The sequence below is a fragment of the Bombus vosnesenskii genome, unplaced genomic scaffold (genome assembly GCF_011952255.1).
Source record: "Bombus vosnesenskii isolate JDL3184/JDL3185 unplaced genomic scaffold, Bvos_JDL3184-5_v1.1 scf7180000013379, whole genome shotgun sequence".
NCBI classification, from domain to species: domain Eukaryota; kingdom Metazoa; phylum Arthropoda; class Insecta; order Hymenoptera; family Apidae; genus Bombus; species Bombus vosnesenskii.
The window spans coordinates 783,826-805,123 of record NW_022883009.1 but is presented as its reverse complement, the minus strand read 5'-3'; the positions used below and the strand labels follow the sequence as shown (position 1 = coordinate 805,123).

The 21,298-nt window shown below is 31.2% G+C and overlaps 1 protein-coding gene and 1 long non-coding RNA gene across 9 annotated transcripts in view; one reads left to right on the top strand and one right to left on the bottom strand.

Annotated features, from left to right (window-relative positions):
- The first annotated feature begins 1,181 nt into the window (after positions 1-1,181).
- The window catches only part of LOC117237573 (serine/threonine-protein kinase tousled-like 2), a 30,390-nt gene continuing 10,273 nt past the window's right edge, over positions 1,182-21,298 (top strand). The window contains exons 1-3 of one of the 7 annotated variants that reach the window (XM_033501691.1): positions 1,182-1,817; positions 3,616-3,660; positions 8,474-8,559. In XM_033501691.1, the coding sequence (XP_033357582.1) occupies positions 3,630-3,660; positions 8,474-8,559 (117 nt within the window). In that variant the 5' untranslated portion in view covers positions 1,182-1,817; positions 3,616-3,629. Of the gene's footprint in view, positions 1,818-3,424; positions 3,661-8,473; positions 8,560-21,298 lie in introns of all 7 variants that reach the window. The other 6 variants (XM_033501681.1, XM_033501677.1, XM_033501678.1 and 3 more) reach the window with 6 other exon arrangements.
- Positions 6,106-21,008, bottom strand: LOC117237574. Of its 2 annotated transcripts, XR_004494030.1 has the most exons (4): positions 20,525-21,008; positions 19,256-20,127; positions 6,307-6,513; positions 6,106-6,207 (listed from the first exon to the last, which is right to left on the bottom strand). It is a non-coding gene; the product is annotated as an uncharacterized LOC117237574 (long non-coding RNA). The 2 variants fall into 2 exon arrangements; XR_004494029.1 differs by having other exon boundaries at positions 19,256-21,008.

Below are 21,298 nucleotides of genomic sequence, written 5' to 3'. Positions count from 1 at the left end.
TACTCGTAATTAATAGATAATGATCTTCTAAAAATAATTTGAAATATATTGGATTCAATCAGTCTATTATTAAACTTGCATTTCCTCAAGATTAACAAATGCGTGTAATCAAATTTATTTTATTTTATAAACCTTTAAAGGAATATGCGAGGTTATCAAACGCTATTAAGAACTACACATAGTAGAACTATACATGCATTCAGAGTATATAGTTACGTATGAAATTATTTTTAAAACAATAATTAATAGAAAGGGAACATCAACATCTATAAAAAGAAATATCGATCTAAATAACATTTTAAGCGGACTGCAGGTTCAAAGACTTAATTATACAATTTGTTATACCCTTACGAAAAACTAAGATTAAGTATAATAATTCATATTGATAAAGGCTATCTTGTTATCGTTTCACCTATATACTAGATGTAGTTTATTTATATTTATATTCTTATGTATGAATCATGTTTTACAGATAATTCTGTAGAATTTTAAATAAAAATGTGAATTGAGTTCATAAAGAAATACAATTATTTATATTCATCGAAGTTTTTACGAATCTTAATGTTATGGTTATGATCTTATGTATATTTCTAATGTATATTTTCGTGTGTATCTGTGTTAAAAAGTAGGATTTCTTGTATCAAGGAATAAATCTTCGATATCAAAAAGACTAATACGCCACAGTACAATAATACTATAAATCATGATACTAGGAGGTACATGGTAATTTGAAATGAGAATGAATCTGTATATATGTATATATACATAATTGATACAATTTCATTGTAAAAGATTAACACATATCGTTCTTTTATGAACGTAATACGGCAGCGTATGCATAGGCATTCATATACATATATATTGTATTGCATGTGCTTAAGTACAATAGATTAATGGGTATGATGTGAATTCCATAAAAGAGATTGGACAATTTTTCTTATTCAGAGATAAACGAATAACTTTCTTGAACAAAATAATAAATTAAAAGGAAGGTAGATTATGATCGTTAGAAATAATTTGTTTACGTATATTTTCATTAATTAAAAGACTAGTTAGCGACAGCAGTGCCTACTATCCGAAAGTAGCTAAGTAATAGGTAACGAAGAGAGCAGAGACGATCTGAGTGTGAACAGTGACTGGTCAGCCGATGTGCCGAATAAACATCGTAGTTCACCGATAATACCCGAAGTCGTAAGGTGGCGAAAGAGACTATTGATGCGAGTGAGACAGACAAACTCGTGCGAGTGCCATGGTGAAGCGACGTCACTGTCGTTGAAATACGTGCAAAAGAAAATTGGAGTGATTTTAAGACGCTGATGATTATTGTTCGCTCCAGTGACTTTTTTGTGATAAATCATCGTGTTAACAAGTGGCGCGTTGTTTTCGTATGTATAAGTGACAAAAGATAAACTTCCCGTAAGATTTCTGGAGGAAAAAACTAGTACGTATACTCTCTCGGAGTAGCAAGTAGTGCGATTATTACGTGTATGTGCCGGCGTCTAGAATATACGTTTGTGCTGTCGCGTAATCGGTGTTCTGATCATAACAACGATCTGCCGTGTTAGTTGCAAAGAGTATTCGCAACGTTTATGTTTTCTTACTTGTTACTATCCACATTAAAACTAGCTATGCAAGAAAGGGATAAATCGGTAACTGGCTGGTGGCAGCCATTTTCCAGATGAGTTTTCCCCTTTCTTTCGATAAGCAAAATGCGCTATGCCGTGAAAGAGAAAGAAAGAGGTAGTTAGTTAGAGCAAAAAGGAAAGAAACAAAAACTAAGTAGGAGGAAGAAACGGTGTTTTATTATGTTTTACAAGGTACGTTAAAAGACAGAGCATTTGTTAACTGACCACTAAAATTCACGAACACGACTCATATACTGTTTCACATCGATGAGCATGTAACCTTGTTGGTCAGTACGAAAAAGATAGAATTATCTAAGGAAGTAGCGATGGAAAGAATAAGGGTAGGGAGGGGTGGAGAGGAAACAGTGTAATACGGACAATACAGAGATACCCTGTGGTACATTTATGAACAAATCGTTCATAAACATGTATCACGATCATTTCTGTGCTTTCGTAAGAATCGTCATGATGTCAAGTCTAGTTTCCAAGTAACCTACTCCTTTGAAATCTTTTAGCTCATTAAATACTATCGCACGAATTTGTTATGATAATGAATTTCTGTCGACCATATATGGTAACATACTAAAATTGTCAAACGAACATTCTCAATACGTTGTTGAAAAAATGCGAGGGGTGGCTCACTGATTTGATCGCGCGACAAAAATACTTCGTACTTCTTTATACTTCATTTCAAGTTTTAAGCTAACTGTTATGGCTATGATACAGGATTTCGCCGCACAACAGGTTCAATATCTTGTTTCGACTGATTCGATTCTCTCTTAACTTGTACAAATTTCTAGTCATTCTGTAATATCATACTGCTTTTGCTCTGAATTTACAAGGTTTTTATTTACAAGGTTTCATAACCTCTCCTTAATATTTAATGAAGACTCTTATCTACGTGAATTTCGATCATTTCAAAATATAATTACGATGAAATTTTGATGAATTATTTTGTATTTTATTACGCCGTTTGACCAATCATCCCTCATTCAGATGTGTTCTTGTTTGCCTAACATATACTTGGGGTTAATATGGCAGTCATTTTTCTAACTGTTACTACTATATAGCAATATAGATTATTATTCAAGAAATTTATCACTGTAGAAAAAGAAAAATATGAGTCGTTTTACCTAAAAGATTATATTTAAATTGTGATTTTAGATTTTTGGAATGATATAGTATTGTTCTATACAGGTACATATGTTTATACTAAATTTTTGTATGAAATTTACACTTAAAATATTATCATAAAATTGGGAAATTAATTTATCTAAAAATCTAATATTTTAAATAATTACTGTTATTAAATTCTTTTTGTAGTGATTCCAATTTTTAACTAACAATATTTTATTGTGCATCTGATACCAACGCTCTGCCTATACCCTGAAAATAATTTATCTTTCAGTTGAATTTATTTAATAAAATTTAATAATATTATATATATATATATATATATATATATATATATATATATATATATATATATATAAGATAATGCATTAGAGTATCTGATTGAAATACAAAAGGGATATGGTATACAATTAATATTAAATAATATTAAAAGTTTTAATATTCTTTTCCCAAATATAGTTTTTATTAAAAATGAAATAAATGAAAATTGTTGAATTCAGTAATTACATGTCGATACATTACATTTAATTATTGGTACATTTACTTAAGCGTTATATAAAATAGTTTTTGCAAATATATTATATTCAAAGAGATAAGTCACAGAAATTTTATTGAATATGGAAATCTACAATTATTTTAATGTATTTGATATTGTGTGCTGATAGTGTTGTGAAATTATTAATGTAATATTTGCTCTCATTGGTGTAAGAAGACTCAACGAAACTAGGAGTTTATTTAAAGATTGCAAGACAGATAAAAGTGCATCGAAAGTGCATATACCTGACAAATATATTTGTGATGTGATATAATAGAACAAATTGGATGTCAGTGTAATAATGTAGTGCCAACTTTACAGATGGATAAACAGGGATGACTGATAACTGTTGGAATTCTGGTGGTGGTAAGTTTTATAAATTTTATATTATGTGAGTACACATTTTTTAATCCAAGTTAGACGAGCACCCTACTATATTGCATGAAGTTACTAGCATACTGAAATTGAAACACCTATTATTATTATATTATATTCCAGTAACAAGAAAATGACAAAGAAATATGATTACAAGTAAATTATAAAATTACACATTTTATTTATTATAATTTTACATTTTATCATTAAAATGTCAGTGGTAATCAGGATTCTGCATAATATTGCTTTTGGAAAGCAGAAGATAATAAATAATCTTTTGCAATTTACACTTTCTTTAATTTGGTAAATAAAATAAAGTATTGTGTATAGAATGTAATATACTATGAGCCCCACTGTTATTTTATCATACTACAATATAACTAGTAGGTTAACAATTTGCTATCAATATGTTTTAATAACCTATAAAGCATGGCAAGTCTTATTCTTTTATGTAATATATTATATTTGCTCGCAATATAAAAATGTTATATTAGATATTGACAAATTAAAAATTAATATTATTAATGTCATGTCATGGCTGATACCGTCATGATCTATATGTATATGTAGATGAATTAATATGGCATGTTTATTTTCATAAATGACATTAACAGTAAGCTTTATACACGACATAAATATAATTATACAATCTTTTGCTTGTAAAAATTAGTCTAAGCTTATTCCAATGCCCTTTATCTTATTCCAACGAGTGTTATATTTATGTCAAGCATGATGAAACCAAATTATCAAAAATATACAAGAAATTTTTGCTTTATTATGTTAATGCAACAATTGTTAATTGTAACTGTTGGTTTGATTATATAATATGAGAATGCTTCAAAATTTTTTTTCTGTTATTAACTGAGATATGATGTTAAAGGTCTCAGTTAAGATTTGTTAAAAACCTAAAGTCAAATTAAATATTTAAATTGAATACACAAATAAAAGTATTCATTTTGAGCATAAGATCGTATAATTAAATTTAATAAAAGTGGGCAATGGATCTTTTTCTAAATGACTGAAAAAAGTAAAAGAAATTTATTGCTGTCTATTGCCCTTTTAATTGTTTATTATCGTTTGAAACGATGTACACTAATTTTTGTATAGACATACTATATTTGTATGAAGTTATTTAACATTTTCAAAAGTATAATTACATTCAATGAAAATATTGAATAGTATTTCAGTTTTATATGTATGTTTATATATGTATTTGGTAACAGTTAACAAATATACCTACAATTCCTATTATATGTGAAAAATTGTAAAAGGAGACATATTTTTATATGTAACATTCTGTACTTTATGAAGAGTTATAGATAAATATTTTGACATAATTACTTTATATATCGAATATCTAGGCGAATATTCCGACCTTACCATCCGAGTTACAAGATATTATAATACAATTCATGCAATCTTTTATTCATCCCAGGAAAAATGCGCCTTATACGTTGTATTTCGGGCAAAAAATAAAGTATAATGCCGTTTGGAATTTTGTTAGATATACATATGTACACATACACATATTCACTCATAATGCGTGACATAATTTATACTATTTTAATAACAATGACGAAACTGAAATGTATGATTTCGTCGAATGATATATTTTGGGAATAATGCATAACACATAATGCTTTTGAATTCTAACATTTCAGCCAAATCATATTATCCCTCCCCTAAATGAAGTTAGAAAAAATCTTAACGGAAAATTTCGTGCTGTTTGACGAGCTCTATAATCGTGTAATAGAATATTTTTCTCAAAATGTTAATTGCACTATTTTTTGTAAATTGGAAAATTTTTTCCATGAATTGATTTCTTAAGTTATTCAGTGAATAAAAGTAGTAAGATAAAGTTATCGAATACTATCGAATACTTCACGCGATATTTCATTTCCTCAAAAACTTATGACGCTTAACCGTTTCGTTATCACTAAAATGCAGATATGCATGCATTTATGACAAGTGTAGATATGCAAAAATATAATATATAAGATTACTATATATGAAGAGTAAAACACTACTCTTCTATTCCAATTTTTTATTTATGTCTATAAGAATGTTTCGCATAAATATCCGTAGTCTAATCACAATCTAAATATCTTTTTATATGTTCGGATATATTTGCCATTACATTTTTTAGTTTTCATTATTCTCCAGGATGTCATATTCCTGATCAGATGACGATAGCTTTATTCCTACTTCTAAAGCTTTAATAGACTCTGTTTCCCATTCTAAAGATTTGCCATTTTGTACCCCCAAATCTTCTTTTAGGCAAATCCTAAATCATCGTTTTCTTTCATTTTAACTATGATCAGTATGCCATACTTATCGGTTCTCTGTTTGATCTGTATACTTATTCTCGCTATGCTTGATTCCAATCTCCACGTGTAATCTGGAATATTTCTATACAATCCTATCGCCATTTCGTCCTTTTTTTACTGTCGCCACATCTCGATTCTATAAAGTAACATCGGGCTGATGAACACGTCCAAGAGATATATTCTTCTTTTCCAGGTAATGAAAAAGAGTCATCTGAAAAGAACCAAATACTTACGTATTTAGAACACTCTGCTACTTCTAACAATAGGTCCGTTTCTCCTATACTGTTAACATATAACAATCTATACTTACGCCGAGCTAATTTTCCTTGGAATAACTTTTTAACGATTTGAAGATTTTCTTGATATCTTCATCGACAATTGTTAAAACGTCGATCACAAATTTCACAGTCAAATGAATTTCCAGTCCCATCTTCGTTGTTTCTCAGCCAATCTCTTTCCGAATGTTTTAAGAATAAAATCAACAGCAGCGGATTAATGGCACAATACTGTGTGTCATCTGCAACAAAGATACATACATACATTCGTATTGTTCCTAATTATTTGTTGTTTTCTCGCATATTTCCTTTATCATCTGCATCACCCATCGCCCCCAACTGATTTCCACCGTTATTAGGTTATTACCAACTTGGAGACATTCATCTAATAAAAATCAAATCAGTAAATATCGCATTGAATCTTTAATTCGTTATTAATGAGATTTCCCTAATTACAAAGCTGTGTTATGCTACCGATATTACTAGTAGCATATCAGACTAATTCCTTCACGGTTGCAGTCTGATCTGAGAAAGGTTAATAAAGTTCTTATTTCTGTATTAAGTAGCAGCGCCATCTGAAAAATATATTTAGTTTACTTTAATATTATTGGGAGAGAAGTATGTACAAGTATGAAATTATTATATTTAATACAAATATAACAAACCTTTGAACAACAGGAAGGTTTAAGTTGCTAACTAATCACGTAATTAAAAATCTACCTATAATTTTCGACTCCTCAAAAGCTTAACCTTAAAATAATAACTGCGAATACACAAGTTGTAACTAAACGATGAGTAATTGGATATGTGTGTGATATCTATTGAATCCTTTGTGCCCTTAATATTTGTTTATTTTAATTGGAAAGGAGATGTGTGAAAATGGCGGAGTTTGGTAGTAAATTAAGTGGTAAAAACTATAGGAATTGTGTTTCTTGAGAAGGACTAAGGTTAGGGCTAAGAGTAAGGGTAGAGTAGGTCCGTGGCTGACGGGTGGTGAAGTGGCGAGTAAGGTAGGCAATAGAGTCATGAAAATGGATCTGGTGCCATATTGTGTCGAAAGTGAAAAAAGTAGTTAAATACTTTACTGCTTCGATATTAACTCTAGAACAACGCTGTTACACTTTCCAAATATTTTTAACCGAGCAACCCAAGATAAGATATGAATATTCAAAATATTATTCAATATTCCCTAAAGATTTGTTTCTATTCTTTTTTGGATATCGTAAGAAAAAGAACAATTTTACGTTAAGAAATTGTAATATTTTTCAACTTTTAAAATTTCTAATTATAAATTTAAAAAAAAATATTTCATCATTTATTTCAAATATTTCAGATAACTAACAATAAGATACAATTTCCTTATATTAAAGACTTTGCGTTAATGAATGAAGATGTGTATCAAATTCTTTTCTCTTTATTATTTCATAAATCGGGGTACACATTAGGAAAATAGGCAAACTCAACGAACTAGAGACAAGTGTCCTTCTAGTTTATTAAACAAATACGACATAATCAACACAGAAAATATTTGCTTTTTGAATGAGGATAAAAACGAAGCAAAACCGAAGATTGTTCAACGATACAAAATGTTTCCACATATAGCATTCTTCTGCCTTTCTTTTTCTTCTTTCTCTTTCTCTCTCTTTTCTTGAGAAAGGGAAAAGAAGGAGGAAGTAGACATGAAATATTTGTTTAAATTGTTTTTTATATCAGAGTTTAACAAAAATTGGCGCTCATTATCACTGATTCGCAAAAGTATTTGGATACTTATGGAAATCTTTCATGAATAGCATATTATGCGTGCTATGTAAAGCATTTTGAAATTTAATTAGCGCTGTAATGAAGTATGACTCATTATCACCGCTATAATGGTAATGGTTTTTACTTAATACAATATGTTATGTATGTAATATCATAACATATTCGTAAAAGTTTCCTACTAACTCTAAGTGTTCAAATAATTTTATGAATTACTGTACGTTTTGTATATGCTATTTCCTTTCCATTGTCTGTCCTGCCAATTGTTATATGCTTAAAACGTGTTACTTTCTTTATTGCGAATGTTATTTTTACCCAAACTTTAATTTAGTTTCGAACCACGAAATTTGCTTTTAATCCGTAAATTTTCTTTAAACAATTCTCCTTAAGAATTCTCATCAAGTTGATACAGTTTGATTTAATAACCACGATGTGTTTTTTCAGGCGCTGGCGTCAAGATGGAGCACTTTCAGGCCACCCTGGACCCAAGGAAGCAGGAGTTATTGGAGGCCCGCTTTCTCGGAGCACGGGTAAGCTATTTTTCGCCTGTACTTTTTCTTTCTCTTTTTCCTTGCTTTCTTCTGCATTGTTTCCCTTTCTGTTCACTCTTTTTGCATATTTAGCAAATATTATAAGTCGATTAAAGTGGATTGCAGATCGTTTCAATATAACGATAATATCTTTCGACATTATGTGAGATGGAAAAATTTGTGTGTCTTTAAAATTGAAGTGATAATTACTGAGAGAATATATTCACCATTAGGTCATAGCAAACTTATTACATATTCTGAGCAGACGAATCCGCTTTTAGGTCACAGCGACTGTTTTTGCGAACGAATACAGTGACGAATAAAAGTATTGGCAAACTGCAGATTGTCCTATGTAAATCTGTAAAACACACGATCGTTCATCGAATTTCTTTCGTAAAATATATTTTTCTAATCGAAAGTTTAACTATATTACAATCTATCTATATTACAATTAACAGTGCAATAAAAATGAATAGTAAAAAATACATATTTAACGAATTGTTTTTAATGGAACATGCATCAATTGCAGTGAAATGTAAAGTGAAGATTTACTCCTATGTATATTTTTGCAAACGTACACAATTCGCTGTTTGATATGAGATTCTCCGTCTCAGGTGTACCACCCTATTACCAAACTTGGATTATATCGTGCAGTCGAACATTTGCGAAACTTCGAGAGTTTGCAAGGGCCAGTTTTCCTTCTGATCCGCCTTGTATTCCTAGGCTATGCGACGATGGGATGACTTTCACGGATGTCTCGAGTCGCAACCCTAATCTGCCTCTTGGAGCAGTATCGATATCGTGTATTATGTGGAGATTAGTATATTAGTGTACAAATTAATTCGCTGGCCTTTTTACACTAAGCTTTAGACTTATTTAGAGAAAAAATAAAGTAGGTCTCAAATTTCGAAACAGTTTTCTTCGTTTTCTATATATTCATTCTTTCCGTTAGGCAGTCGATGAATTCTATCTTAGAAAAAATAATAGTGGTTGTTTCATGGTTTAAGGTCAATTGTTTGATGGTTTAAGGTCGTTGAATTAGGTTGTAAATACGGTAAAACCGCCTTTATCTTTATGAATCCATTTATTTGCACAAAATTTTAGTCAGTAGCATTACGTTATAACACATAATCAGATCACATTATAACATAATAAATGCATTATTTAACTTGAATGGACATTAATCATGTAGATACTCAGAACCCTCTCACATAATAGCAAATGACAAATGACAAGTTGTAGATTATACTATCAATTTCTATTGTACAATTTTGCTATCTCACATCGAATAGAGCAATCAGATAGCTTGTAATTTGTGAAATTCACTTACAGAGCTTTACACTTATATACTATTGCCAGGCCTTTTTACATTATGTATCTTCGAACTCTAATTGTAATACATAGTCAGGTGTATATATCAGGGTTGTTTATAAATTCTGCCTTTCACGTTGCACTGCATTGTATTGATGTAAAGACTGGCCAAAGACATTTTTCTCCCAGCTTTTTTAAAGTTCTATTTTCATCGTAAATATAAAGACGAAGCATACGCTATAAGTAAAAACAGACTAACAAATGAAGAGTCTCGTAACGCATAAGATAGAATAAAGTATATTGTCGTAAGAAGAAAAATTGAAGTCACTTCTGTAATTCGCCCGTCAAACTACCACGCTTGTAGGTTTTGTTATATCAGATTCGTTGATATGGTGAATCGACGATAGAGAAATGACCTTGACCGGCCAACATATTTGGCTTGTACTTTTGAACTATTAACCTATTTCTGACCTCCTTTTATCTTATAACAGTGACGCGTGAGGAGACCTAAACTGTGTACGAATGTCTAACCGTAATAATACCGTCAAAGGTCGTTTTAATTTGTATTAAAATTAAAAGACACTAAGAGAAGATAAAGAAGAGATATACTATTCCATAGAAAGAAAAGCTTGTAAGTCTTCGAAGCTAACCGGAAGCTAAAAAAGCGCGATTATGGCAATAATAGGGAAACTCTTACGTGTAAATTCAACATTTATAAAAACATTGAGAATTTATCAGATACTTAATGTTAAAGTTTTATAAATAATTGTAAAGGTGTATGAGCCATTCCACGTCAAATTGATTGTTTTTCTACTCGATGTACGGAATCTTATCGAAACTAAATCCAAATTTTATTCAATTGAATTTTATTCACATGTATATTGTAATTCATATGAAAATAGGGAGTTTGTCATTATTTTGCTAATATCGGAATTGTTAGAAAAGATACAGATCTTCAAACTTGCCGCCTTTTGTCGAATTTTACCGAAACTATCTTCAAATAAGAATTCTTATCTTCGCAACTACTAAGTGTACGAATCTTTCTTTCTTTTTTTTATTCTAGTTTCAAACGATTGTCCTCCTTAACTAATTTTTGAAAATAATATTAATGAACAAATAAGCGGTCAATTTATTCCTATACAACGCCTCATATCATTCGGTATGCTGTGACAACTATGCCGAATCATGACGGATCGTATTAAATCGTATCGGGTTGTATTATGCTCCCTACAGAAGCCGAATATGCACGTCCGTTCCTTCTGCTTCTCCCCTTCTCTCGCAATTCTACTTCCTACCTACCATTAACGACACTGCTCGCCTCCGGCGGATGTTACTTGAAACGCAGCTATCGATAGTTTCGAACCTTCCTCGCTGCAGTTATCAACGTATTATCAAGACTAATATTTTTCTTGTTTACTACCTGTTAAAGAAATTTACACATAGATTTTGCCGTTTCTAATCTTCTGCTGCAATTTCATTCACAAATAGATTATCAAGTACATTATATATTATAAGTTATCTTTGCGAATATCTCTTTTAATTCATATTAACATTTTGTGATTCATATTGTGGTTACAGATCATAACTGATTTCATGTTTACCAAACTAGACGCTAAGATCAGGTCAGGGGATAAAGTGACAATAAATTACTGAACAAGTGTTTACACGATGCTCATCATTGATGATGAGCATAGTTTGATGAAGTATTTTCTTAACCCTTTGCACTCGGAATTACAGTTGTGCTGATAGGATTTATTCGATATTATATGATATTTATAAAGTATCACACGTATCTCATAAATGTCTAGTTTATAATGCTACATATTAGACGTGAACTTTGTATCCAAGAAAATTTTTTGTCTTCTTAAAGATATTCGCACGTGATCAATTTATGTATATATTATGGGCATTATATACAGAGCGATCTTCGAATCGGTCGCTACGATTTTTCAGACACTTCCAATGGTCCGACAAAGAAATATTTTAAATAAAAGCTAATCAATTTTCAATCGACTACAAATTTCAATATAAGACATTTCCAAAAAATTGTTTTTCCGATAAAAGGTCAAAGTCGCCTTATCTTTCTTAAATGACACTACGTATTTTTTACTTTATACTGTTGTAGCTGATGTTAAGCAACCTGCTATACTATGACCTTGAAATGACCCAAAATCTTGAAATATCGGTTTCATCAACGGAGATGTTATCGTTAAAAGTAATTTTATTTCGATCAAATTACACATTTCAAAATGGTTAGCCTTCAACAAGAAAAATGTTAGTCATACACACAGAAGGACTCTTACGAAAGGAACATGAACAACGTACAGAAATAAACGCACCTTCTTTAGTGTTGCAGTACGTTTGTGCGTCCTATTATAATAAATGCTCTAACTGTAGCTCATAATCTTGTAAACATGATTCCGAAAGATGCAGTAAATTTGTATCGATTGCTCCTACAATGCTGTCATAACGAATGTTTTGACATGCTGTTCGGATTCGGTGCTTTAGATAATCAATGTTATAAATTGCAATAGCGTAGACCATTGTAGCTGATTCTATAGAAAAAGATTTAATGGGAACGAATCGGGAATAAAGGTGGTCAAGAAATAGGTCCGTAAGTGCTCAACCAACGTTCTCTAAACATTTAATATCATACTAAATAAGGCTTGTCTATTTCTGTAGCCTGTTTGTGCTCCTTTTTATAGTATGCATATAATTAATATTTTTTGTGTTGAAGCTCATGTTGAAACGTATAATTTGATGGAAATAAAATAATTTTTAACGATGACTGTCCTTTGATGAAATCGACATTCATTCAGTATCACTTTACAGCCATAGTAACAGGTCGTTGAACTCGTTTTAACGTCCACTACAACGGTATGAAGTCAAAGTTACGTAGTGTCATTTAAAAAAGTCAACCAATTCGTAGATCACCCTGTATATAGAAATAAAATATAAAATATGAAAGTGATATGATGATAAGGGTTCAGGCAGGCAGCGATTGTCTTGATTTTTGCAACAAAATACTCACGGAGGATTTTATTCTAGTGGAAAATTGATCAATTCGTTTATTCGTTTTATTACAGTGTTGTTAGAAAAGAATAAATTTCTTTCTGTTGTTACCTTTTGTTTTTTAGTAATCGTTCAGGCAATTATTTCAAAAGATACCAACCTTTAAAATATGGTTATGTTGATATGCTTGAAATAGGTATTTTTGTGCCATTAAAACTAAATACGAAAATGTCGTGGAAATTTTCAGGATTATCTAATAGTTCCTTGGGATAAAGCTGTTCGATCATCAACCAGGGACATGTGACACGCAATTTCAATCCCGCATTCGCTCATATCATAATCATTCGTTCTGATTTATTGCCACGTGCCCGGCAGACGTGGTCACACAAGGGTGGTATCATCCCTCGATAAAGTAACGGTCGCGACAACAACAATCTAAAAAGACACGATGTCCAAGAACATGGTGACATTCGATCATATACGTGACTGCTTGATTTCGTATACTTTTATTTAGATCTTGTTATGTCATATCTTGTATTTCGTAACTGTGCAAAAATTGAAAATTTTAGAGTAATTTTTACGGTTGTAAAAAGTGGTGTACATATTTAGTGGTTTTTCTTTAGTCTTCTCGAAAAAGAAAAAGATTAAATTCTCGAATTCCGTGTGTTTCATTAACTTCTGTATGACCTTAATATTATTACGACCATAATTTATAACTATAAGAATACTTCATTTATAAAATTCGACATATTCCCGAACGGTCAAGACTTACGAATGTACACGAGTTATCCCGAACTAGACCGATCATAGGATGCCGGAGATCAGAGAGGTTAAAGGATACGCGAATCATCTCTGGGTATATCCTTTCTTGTACCTCTTCTTTTTGAAAATAAATCCGTTAGCCTATATTTTGTTCTGACTGAGTTTATTAGTTCTGTAATTTTATAATTTCAGTTACGATAAATGGTTATATTTACAAATGCAAGATGCATTTTATATTTATAACGCTCACAAAACTCATAAAATATGCAAATAATTTGGCAATCTTAAATTAGATTTTAACCCATTCAAATAACACGCATGTACATAAAATAATTGCGCTATATGATAATGTATTAGATCGATGAAATTGGATAAAATTCATTAAAAAATTAAAAATTGCGGAAATGAATAATAAAAGTTTAAAAGAGGAAATTAGGTTAGGTTAATATAAAATATGAAGGTCATATAATAGTTCGTCATCATATGACTTATCAAAAATTAAAGCAAGAAGCTACCTTTTTCATAGTAAAAGTATAATGGGTTAGATTGACTCGTAACCAACAGTCTTAGCGAGGGAGATTCATGAAAACAAGCAAGTTGCTGGTGCATGTCCCCTGTATTGATCCTTTCGATAGTAAGTAGGTACTACGCACATTGCATGGAAGGTTTATACATACCTACCTACCAACCTTGAGAACCAAACACGTATAGATAGACCTGTGTTCAACGATCCTAGAACCTTTTCGAGTTTCAAAAGCTTGTAACTTCGTCCTGTCTTGTATCAGTGATATTTCAGTTTTCTTCTCGATGACTATTGTGTTTACATACTGATCTACTCTGCAAAACTGGTATCGTAATGTATTCTTCACGAATTACTATCTCATATTGACTGGTTCTCGTACGCATCTGATATTAAAACTTTAAACTTTTAATTGAACTTCACATCGTTAATAATCGAATTATTCTAACTTATCATATTATAAATACTTATCGAAACTTTAAAATTCAAGTCTAGGAGACTATAAAATTTATTGCATACAAAATAATTATCCTAGTTCATTTAATTTAAAAATCGATATGCGCAACGGTTTCGAAGAAAGTGGCTTGTCACACTTTATGTATTTCAATCTATATGCGTATTGTTAATGCACTCAAGTAGCCTTACCACACATACTTTAGCAACCAAAAGATATATGTAACTCTTATAGCATAAACAACCCTTATTAAAATTACAAAATTTTAAGTTCCTTTTTCTTCAATTCAATCAAGTAAATATCATAAAGATTTAAAATTTGTAATAAGAATTTTTTACTTAAATTATATACAGGCTGTTTTAAGTTTCTTTAGCCAAACGTTGCCAGTATTTTATGGATATAAATAAGAAAAAATGTTATGTAAACATAGATTCAGAGCTTTATCAAATAACTGCTAAAGAAAAATGAAAGGACTAAAGGTCTAGAATATCACTCGTTTTCTCACTACTAAAGTAGAGTTTTATGTGTGACTAAATCTGGAAAAAAGGATTTAACAATAAGTAAGTAGTTTATACTCAGATTCATTTGAAATGTGCGCAACTTGATTCCCAAAAAATGTAGTATTATATTTTCTCTATTTTTTTCACAAAAAATCACCTACTAGGATTTAAAGAAAAGATTCGTATAAAAGTATTCACTTTGATCATCTATTTTAGAAACGGATATTTGGGATTTTGTAATTTTAATAAGAGATTTGTAGTTAATAAAATTCAGGTATGTAATTTATTAATTTTTGATATAACATTCATGACCTTCTGCTGTTGATGAAGCTTAGTAAGATATTGAAGAAACACAGTGATATGCTCCAAATTTTATTTTGAAAACACGTGATTCACTATAGTTAATTTTAACTTTATATCATTATAAGTGTTCTAATCTTATTTGATGTTAAATCGGTAATGTTGGTAACGACATGAAAATGATAAGAGTACTCGCGAAGACCCAAACCGAGTGACACAAAAATACACAGAATGTCAGATTTATTTTATACCACATCTATGATACAGCACGGAAAAGGGGGCGACACCTAAAATTCAACCCGCAATCTACATTACCATCCGCATGTAGCGTCACATTGAACACCTTTCGCCGACTGTTGATACGTTGATATCTGTGCATACAAGAAAAATAGACATATGCATGTATGTACATATTTCCTTTTTCTTCCATCATTACTTATTCGTGTGTCTTCTTATTGTTAACTTCTAATTTTATCTATTTGTTTCTTTTATACGTCTTATTCTTGTCTACATAGTCATTTGTTTCATTTTTCTAGCATTTAAATACATATTTAAATAATTATTCACATGCATAAGTATTTATAAGCTTTATTTATTATAATTTTATTATAAATTGTTGTCTTATTCTTTTTGGAATTAGTCCTCTTTAGATTATACCATTAATTACTTTAGTTGAAAGAAGATATGAAAATAGCAGCATACATCTGTTATACATATTCTATAGTTAAGTAATTTAAAATACAATCTTTGAATACAATTATTTAGTTCCTTTTTGATCAAATTTCTTTAATTGCAATTATTTTCTGAAAATGCGTCAATTATGTTCTGAAAATTTTTAACAAATGTTAAAGAAATTCGAAGAGAAGTGCGTTGCATATAAAGTTCTAAAAAATTATTCGGTACATTAGTTATTTAATGTTCACAGAATTTTCAGAGTTACCACATCCTTGTGAGTTTCTAATGAATTCCCTATGAACGTTTATAAGTTCTATAATTTCTGAGTGATTTCCTATATATTTACCGATGATAACGGATAATTTTTCTATATTAAATAGCATATCAAAACACTTCTATCCACTATCTCTTCGGTAATGTGTACTTTAACTGTATTAATCGAGTAAGAAAATAGAAGAAAGATCTTTAAAATATAACTTTATTCCAATCTATAACATTTTGTTCAAAATTACTAATCGTCAAGGAAACAAATTTTGGCCGTAATAAAGAGGTCGCTACCAACAACCATCTAGTGCCACGTAGAAGAACTAGAGCATTCGATCGTTACTGATCTTCCTAGTTTAGTATTTGGTTAAGGTTCATATATTTGAGCCCCACCCTAAGTTTTATTTTAAATATCATACATAATATAACAAATAAATCATGCTGTATAAATCACTAATAAAATTTTGCGCCAGTTTTATATAAAGTTATCACAGTAATTATACTTAAAAAATTGATAAAACATCATTCTTTTATCATCGATATTAAAAAAAGAAAATAATGTGATATATCAAAGTACACGTTGATCTTTTATCGAAGACACTTTTTTTAATTCCATATATATATATATATAAAATATAGTATAATAAATAATAATATAGTAAAATAATAATATAATTCCAATATATATCTGTATATATGTATATATAACAATAATTTTATTACTGCACAATACTTTTTAACGTATAATAAACATAGTGTTTACATGTATATATTTAAATCATGAACTTAGGAATTTATGTTCAAGTCTATATTAATACTTACAGATAAAATTATAAATATAGATAAATATATCATAACTAATAAATGAAAATTTAGAAAAAACTATTGAAAGTAGATCTTATCCTGATAACCGGATCGTCCTCTAATCAGAAATTTCTATAATCATAAAATCAACAGTTAACTTAAAAATAAATCAATCTAACTCAATAAGTCAATTCTTCCAAATATAAATATGATATAATTTATTTTCAGCAGAAATAAAACAACGCACTAAAAATATAACATTCATAAGTAAAGAAATTATTGTAGAAATTATTGTATGTATTGTAAAAATTTAAGTAACGAATTAACTCGACTTTACCGGTTGACAGGTTAACGAAGAATTCGTTTCATAAAAAACGTTCATAAAAATTCGTTTCAGAAAAATTAAATATTTTTTTAATTATTATTTAATAATCTGCGAAATCGATTATCACACTTTCCATGAGATTATGTAGCTATTATTTTTACAAGTAATCAGTACTTTCAAATATTTAATTATTTTACTTTTGCTTTCAATAATTTAGATTTAGGAAGAGAACACTACTTATTTTTATAACCTATTATTTATCAACTCCCTCGTTTTCGTAGATACATTATGTAATCTATATTCTCGTGATATATTTAATGAAAATACTACTACTCATTGCATGCATTGCATAATCCCATTTATTAATCGAATTCTATGTTGCAATAGGACTGCATAATTTCAGAAAAATGCGTGGTATCAGTCTTTCAAAAAATGATCTTGCAATTTGGAAATAGTCTCGGTGGTTTCGAAAGAGTTAAAATGTGTGAAAGATATTGCAAACAGCGGAATAAGTAAAAGTTAGTTAAAGTTTGGAATATACGTAGCAAGACTTTAACCCCAATCTAGATTAAAAATTATTTAAAATAATACATTGAATAGTACACCACCAGGAAGGTAACAAACAGCATTTAAAAGCGGTTATGAAAATATTTTAAAAATTAAATAAATAAATAAATAAGCATGTTGAAAATGCAAAATTAATAAAAATATTCGGTAACGATTGCGCTATATTTAAAAGGATATTTTAACCCGAGCAAAATGAAGAGAACTCTTAGTGTGCAATGCGCACACGCCGTTTACTCGGGGCACCGGAACATACCTAGCTTTTCCTGAAACGGTGTACACAGAAAACCGCGTGGCTGTGAACAGTGAGCAAAGCGCAAGCCAAGGCAACGAGGCAACGCCGCGTGGCCGACCAGCTGATCGGCCAGAGACATGCGACTACACGGGGCAGAGAGGGAGAATCGTGCGCGACTGGGCTAATGAGCGTGCGACCTATTGGGAGTTCATTGGAGGGGGCTAAGGCAACACATGGAGGGGAAAACAGTGGTTCCGTCCATGAAAGAGTGGGGGTAGTCATTGCTGTGTTGCCGTCACGTCGAACATTGCTGGCTGTTGTCGCCACTGTTTTCTACAATCGAATGGCATTGCAAGGTCTAGGAGCTAAACGTGTATCTACCTTCACTTTATTTTTTTACGTTAATGTGCTCTTGAGCTCTTTCCTATTTTTCATGCTTATATTTATGCCAAGATGTCTATACATGTCACGTGTACCTCCTAAATTGTTAAAATTTAATATCGAAGAGGATGTTCATAATATCCAGAAATATTATGACATTTTATCAAGACATTTATTTTATTTGAAAAGTATAGAGACTACTTCGAAATCAAAATGTTTTTTCGAATATCTAGAAATTCCCTTATTCATTATGCTAATCGTACGTGCTATATTTATACTAATCTTTTAACCAAATGTTAGATTAATTATGCAATTAGCTATGTGATAAAATAATCGAAACATCTTTTAAAGATATACTATATTATTTTATTATCGAAATATTCTTGTTAAAACACATTAATTTATGAATTTCTTGAGTTTAATAGTTTTTATTACAAATCTGATTATTATAAAGAATCACGTATGCTTAAATCTAATATCGAACACGTGGTGAAAATACTTCAACACAAATTCTATTTCGAGAAAGCGAATTTTTGAGAACGAACTGTACGTCCGTTAAGTAAATATGCTAGAACTATTCAGTACATACATCGAAAAATGGAAACACTGCGTTGATGCGATGTTGTCACAGTATCCGAAATATTGCAACGTTGCTCCTTGCTGAGTATCACATCGATAGTATGAGGTATATACTTCTATTTCGTCGTCTTGTTCAACTGTGCCGTCAGAAAACAGAAGACACGCATAAACGCTGACACTATTTTAGTAATGATTTCCGCACTTCGATATTTCATAATTTTATCAAAGTTCGCAATTGTAATAAAAGTGATAACAATAACAAAAGTGATATAATCTCAAATCACGATATCAAGTGCGCACAATATCAAGTTGTGTATAATGAAATAACTAACATATTAAATTACAAAAAAATATGTATCATAGTAATCACAGATATGCGAATATAAAATCGCTCAAAAACATTCTTCTAAATATGAACACACAAATAAGACATCACAACAATTTTTAATCGACAAATTGTACTGATAATGTATCCAGATCTGAGCAATTAGTAAACGATCGTGAAAATAAAATGAAAACTAAACACTATGATAAATAGCATAGAACCGCACTATACACTGTAAAAACGCGATTACATAGCAAGAAACACTGCGTGATTCAACCTAAACCTATTATGCGTTCTCGCCAGGCCGCTGGTCTGACCAGTTATGTTCGTTCGTCGAGCCGTCATCTCATACGTACGCTTCGTTCTTTCAATCCCCACCACTAGGTCTACATCTCGCTAATACGCCCTCGCACTGGCTGAAACACACGTCGGCACGGCGTATTTCAGGAGCGTAACTAGTAGAATCACTGCGAGGGCGCTCTGTTCTTCTGATTCCGAGGCAGGTGCCACTCTCAATACACGATACTTAATACGACTATGCAAGTCAGTACAAGATCCTACGAAATAAAACAATGTTGCAGCTAACTTCAAGCGTGCTTCGACAGGTTTATATATACGCATTAGGTATGTACTTTTGCCAACATTAAGAATCTTGACATTTCATTATTACGATACCGAAATTTTATTGAGAGATTTATATGCCATCGGAAAAATTTTTCAAATGCTTAGTGGTTTTCAAATACGTTATCATAATATAATGAACACATGTAAAAAAATTTCTTGACATAATTTTTAAAATCCTATATTTATTATAAGAACAATAATATAATAATTAAATAAGCGAAGAATGAAAATGAGAAGGAAGTAATAAATAATATGTATTTATGCACAGGCATATTGTATTATATATAAAAGAACACTACGCCACCGTAATATATACAGTTTAATACCTACTTTTGATTCATGTTAGCGACATTAAAAAATGAACATATGCGTATATTACTTCGAAAAAAACATTTTGCTTCATATTTCTTAGATACATAGTGGATATTTATTACATAGACGTATCTGATTTGGTCGATACATAAAATTGAACACCTAATACTGTAATGTATTTGACTGTACGACACAACGTCACAAGGCAAATTACTGATCACGTATAGGGTACAGCACACCCTTTGCACGCCGTAGTGGCACAGCTACACTTCGCCACATCGATTTTACCGGCTCGCTTGCACTCACACTCGGTCGACCCGTTCACTGAAGGAATGTCTCATATGCCTCCCTCCGACTCCCTTTTCCTCCCCTTTACCTCTCCTGACCCTACCCCTACAAAACCTCTCCGTCACTCAGTTAGCTCTCTTTCTAACTTGTCCTCCATCCCTTTCCACCAAGCTCGCCAACTTCTGCTTGCCCTCTCCTCCTCCTCCTCCTTCTCCTCCTCCTCCTTCTCCTCCTCCTCTCCTCTCCTCTGCTTCCTCTCGCAGGTCTCTCGATCTCACTTGGTTTCCCTCTCGCACTCCGGCAATTTCTCTCTTTCTCTCTTCCCTGTCTGTTGTGATCGTTGGGCAGTAGCGCCGTCGCGGGGAGGTGGAGGTTGCACCTTTTGCCGCATCTCGGAATCTCGCGCGTTGCTCATTTGCCGTACATAGGAGAGGAGAAGAGAGGCAAGGAAAGCGGGAGTGCGAGAGCAGCCAAGAAAGAGAGAAAGAGAAACCTCCGCTAGGT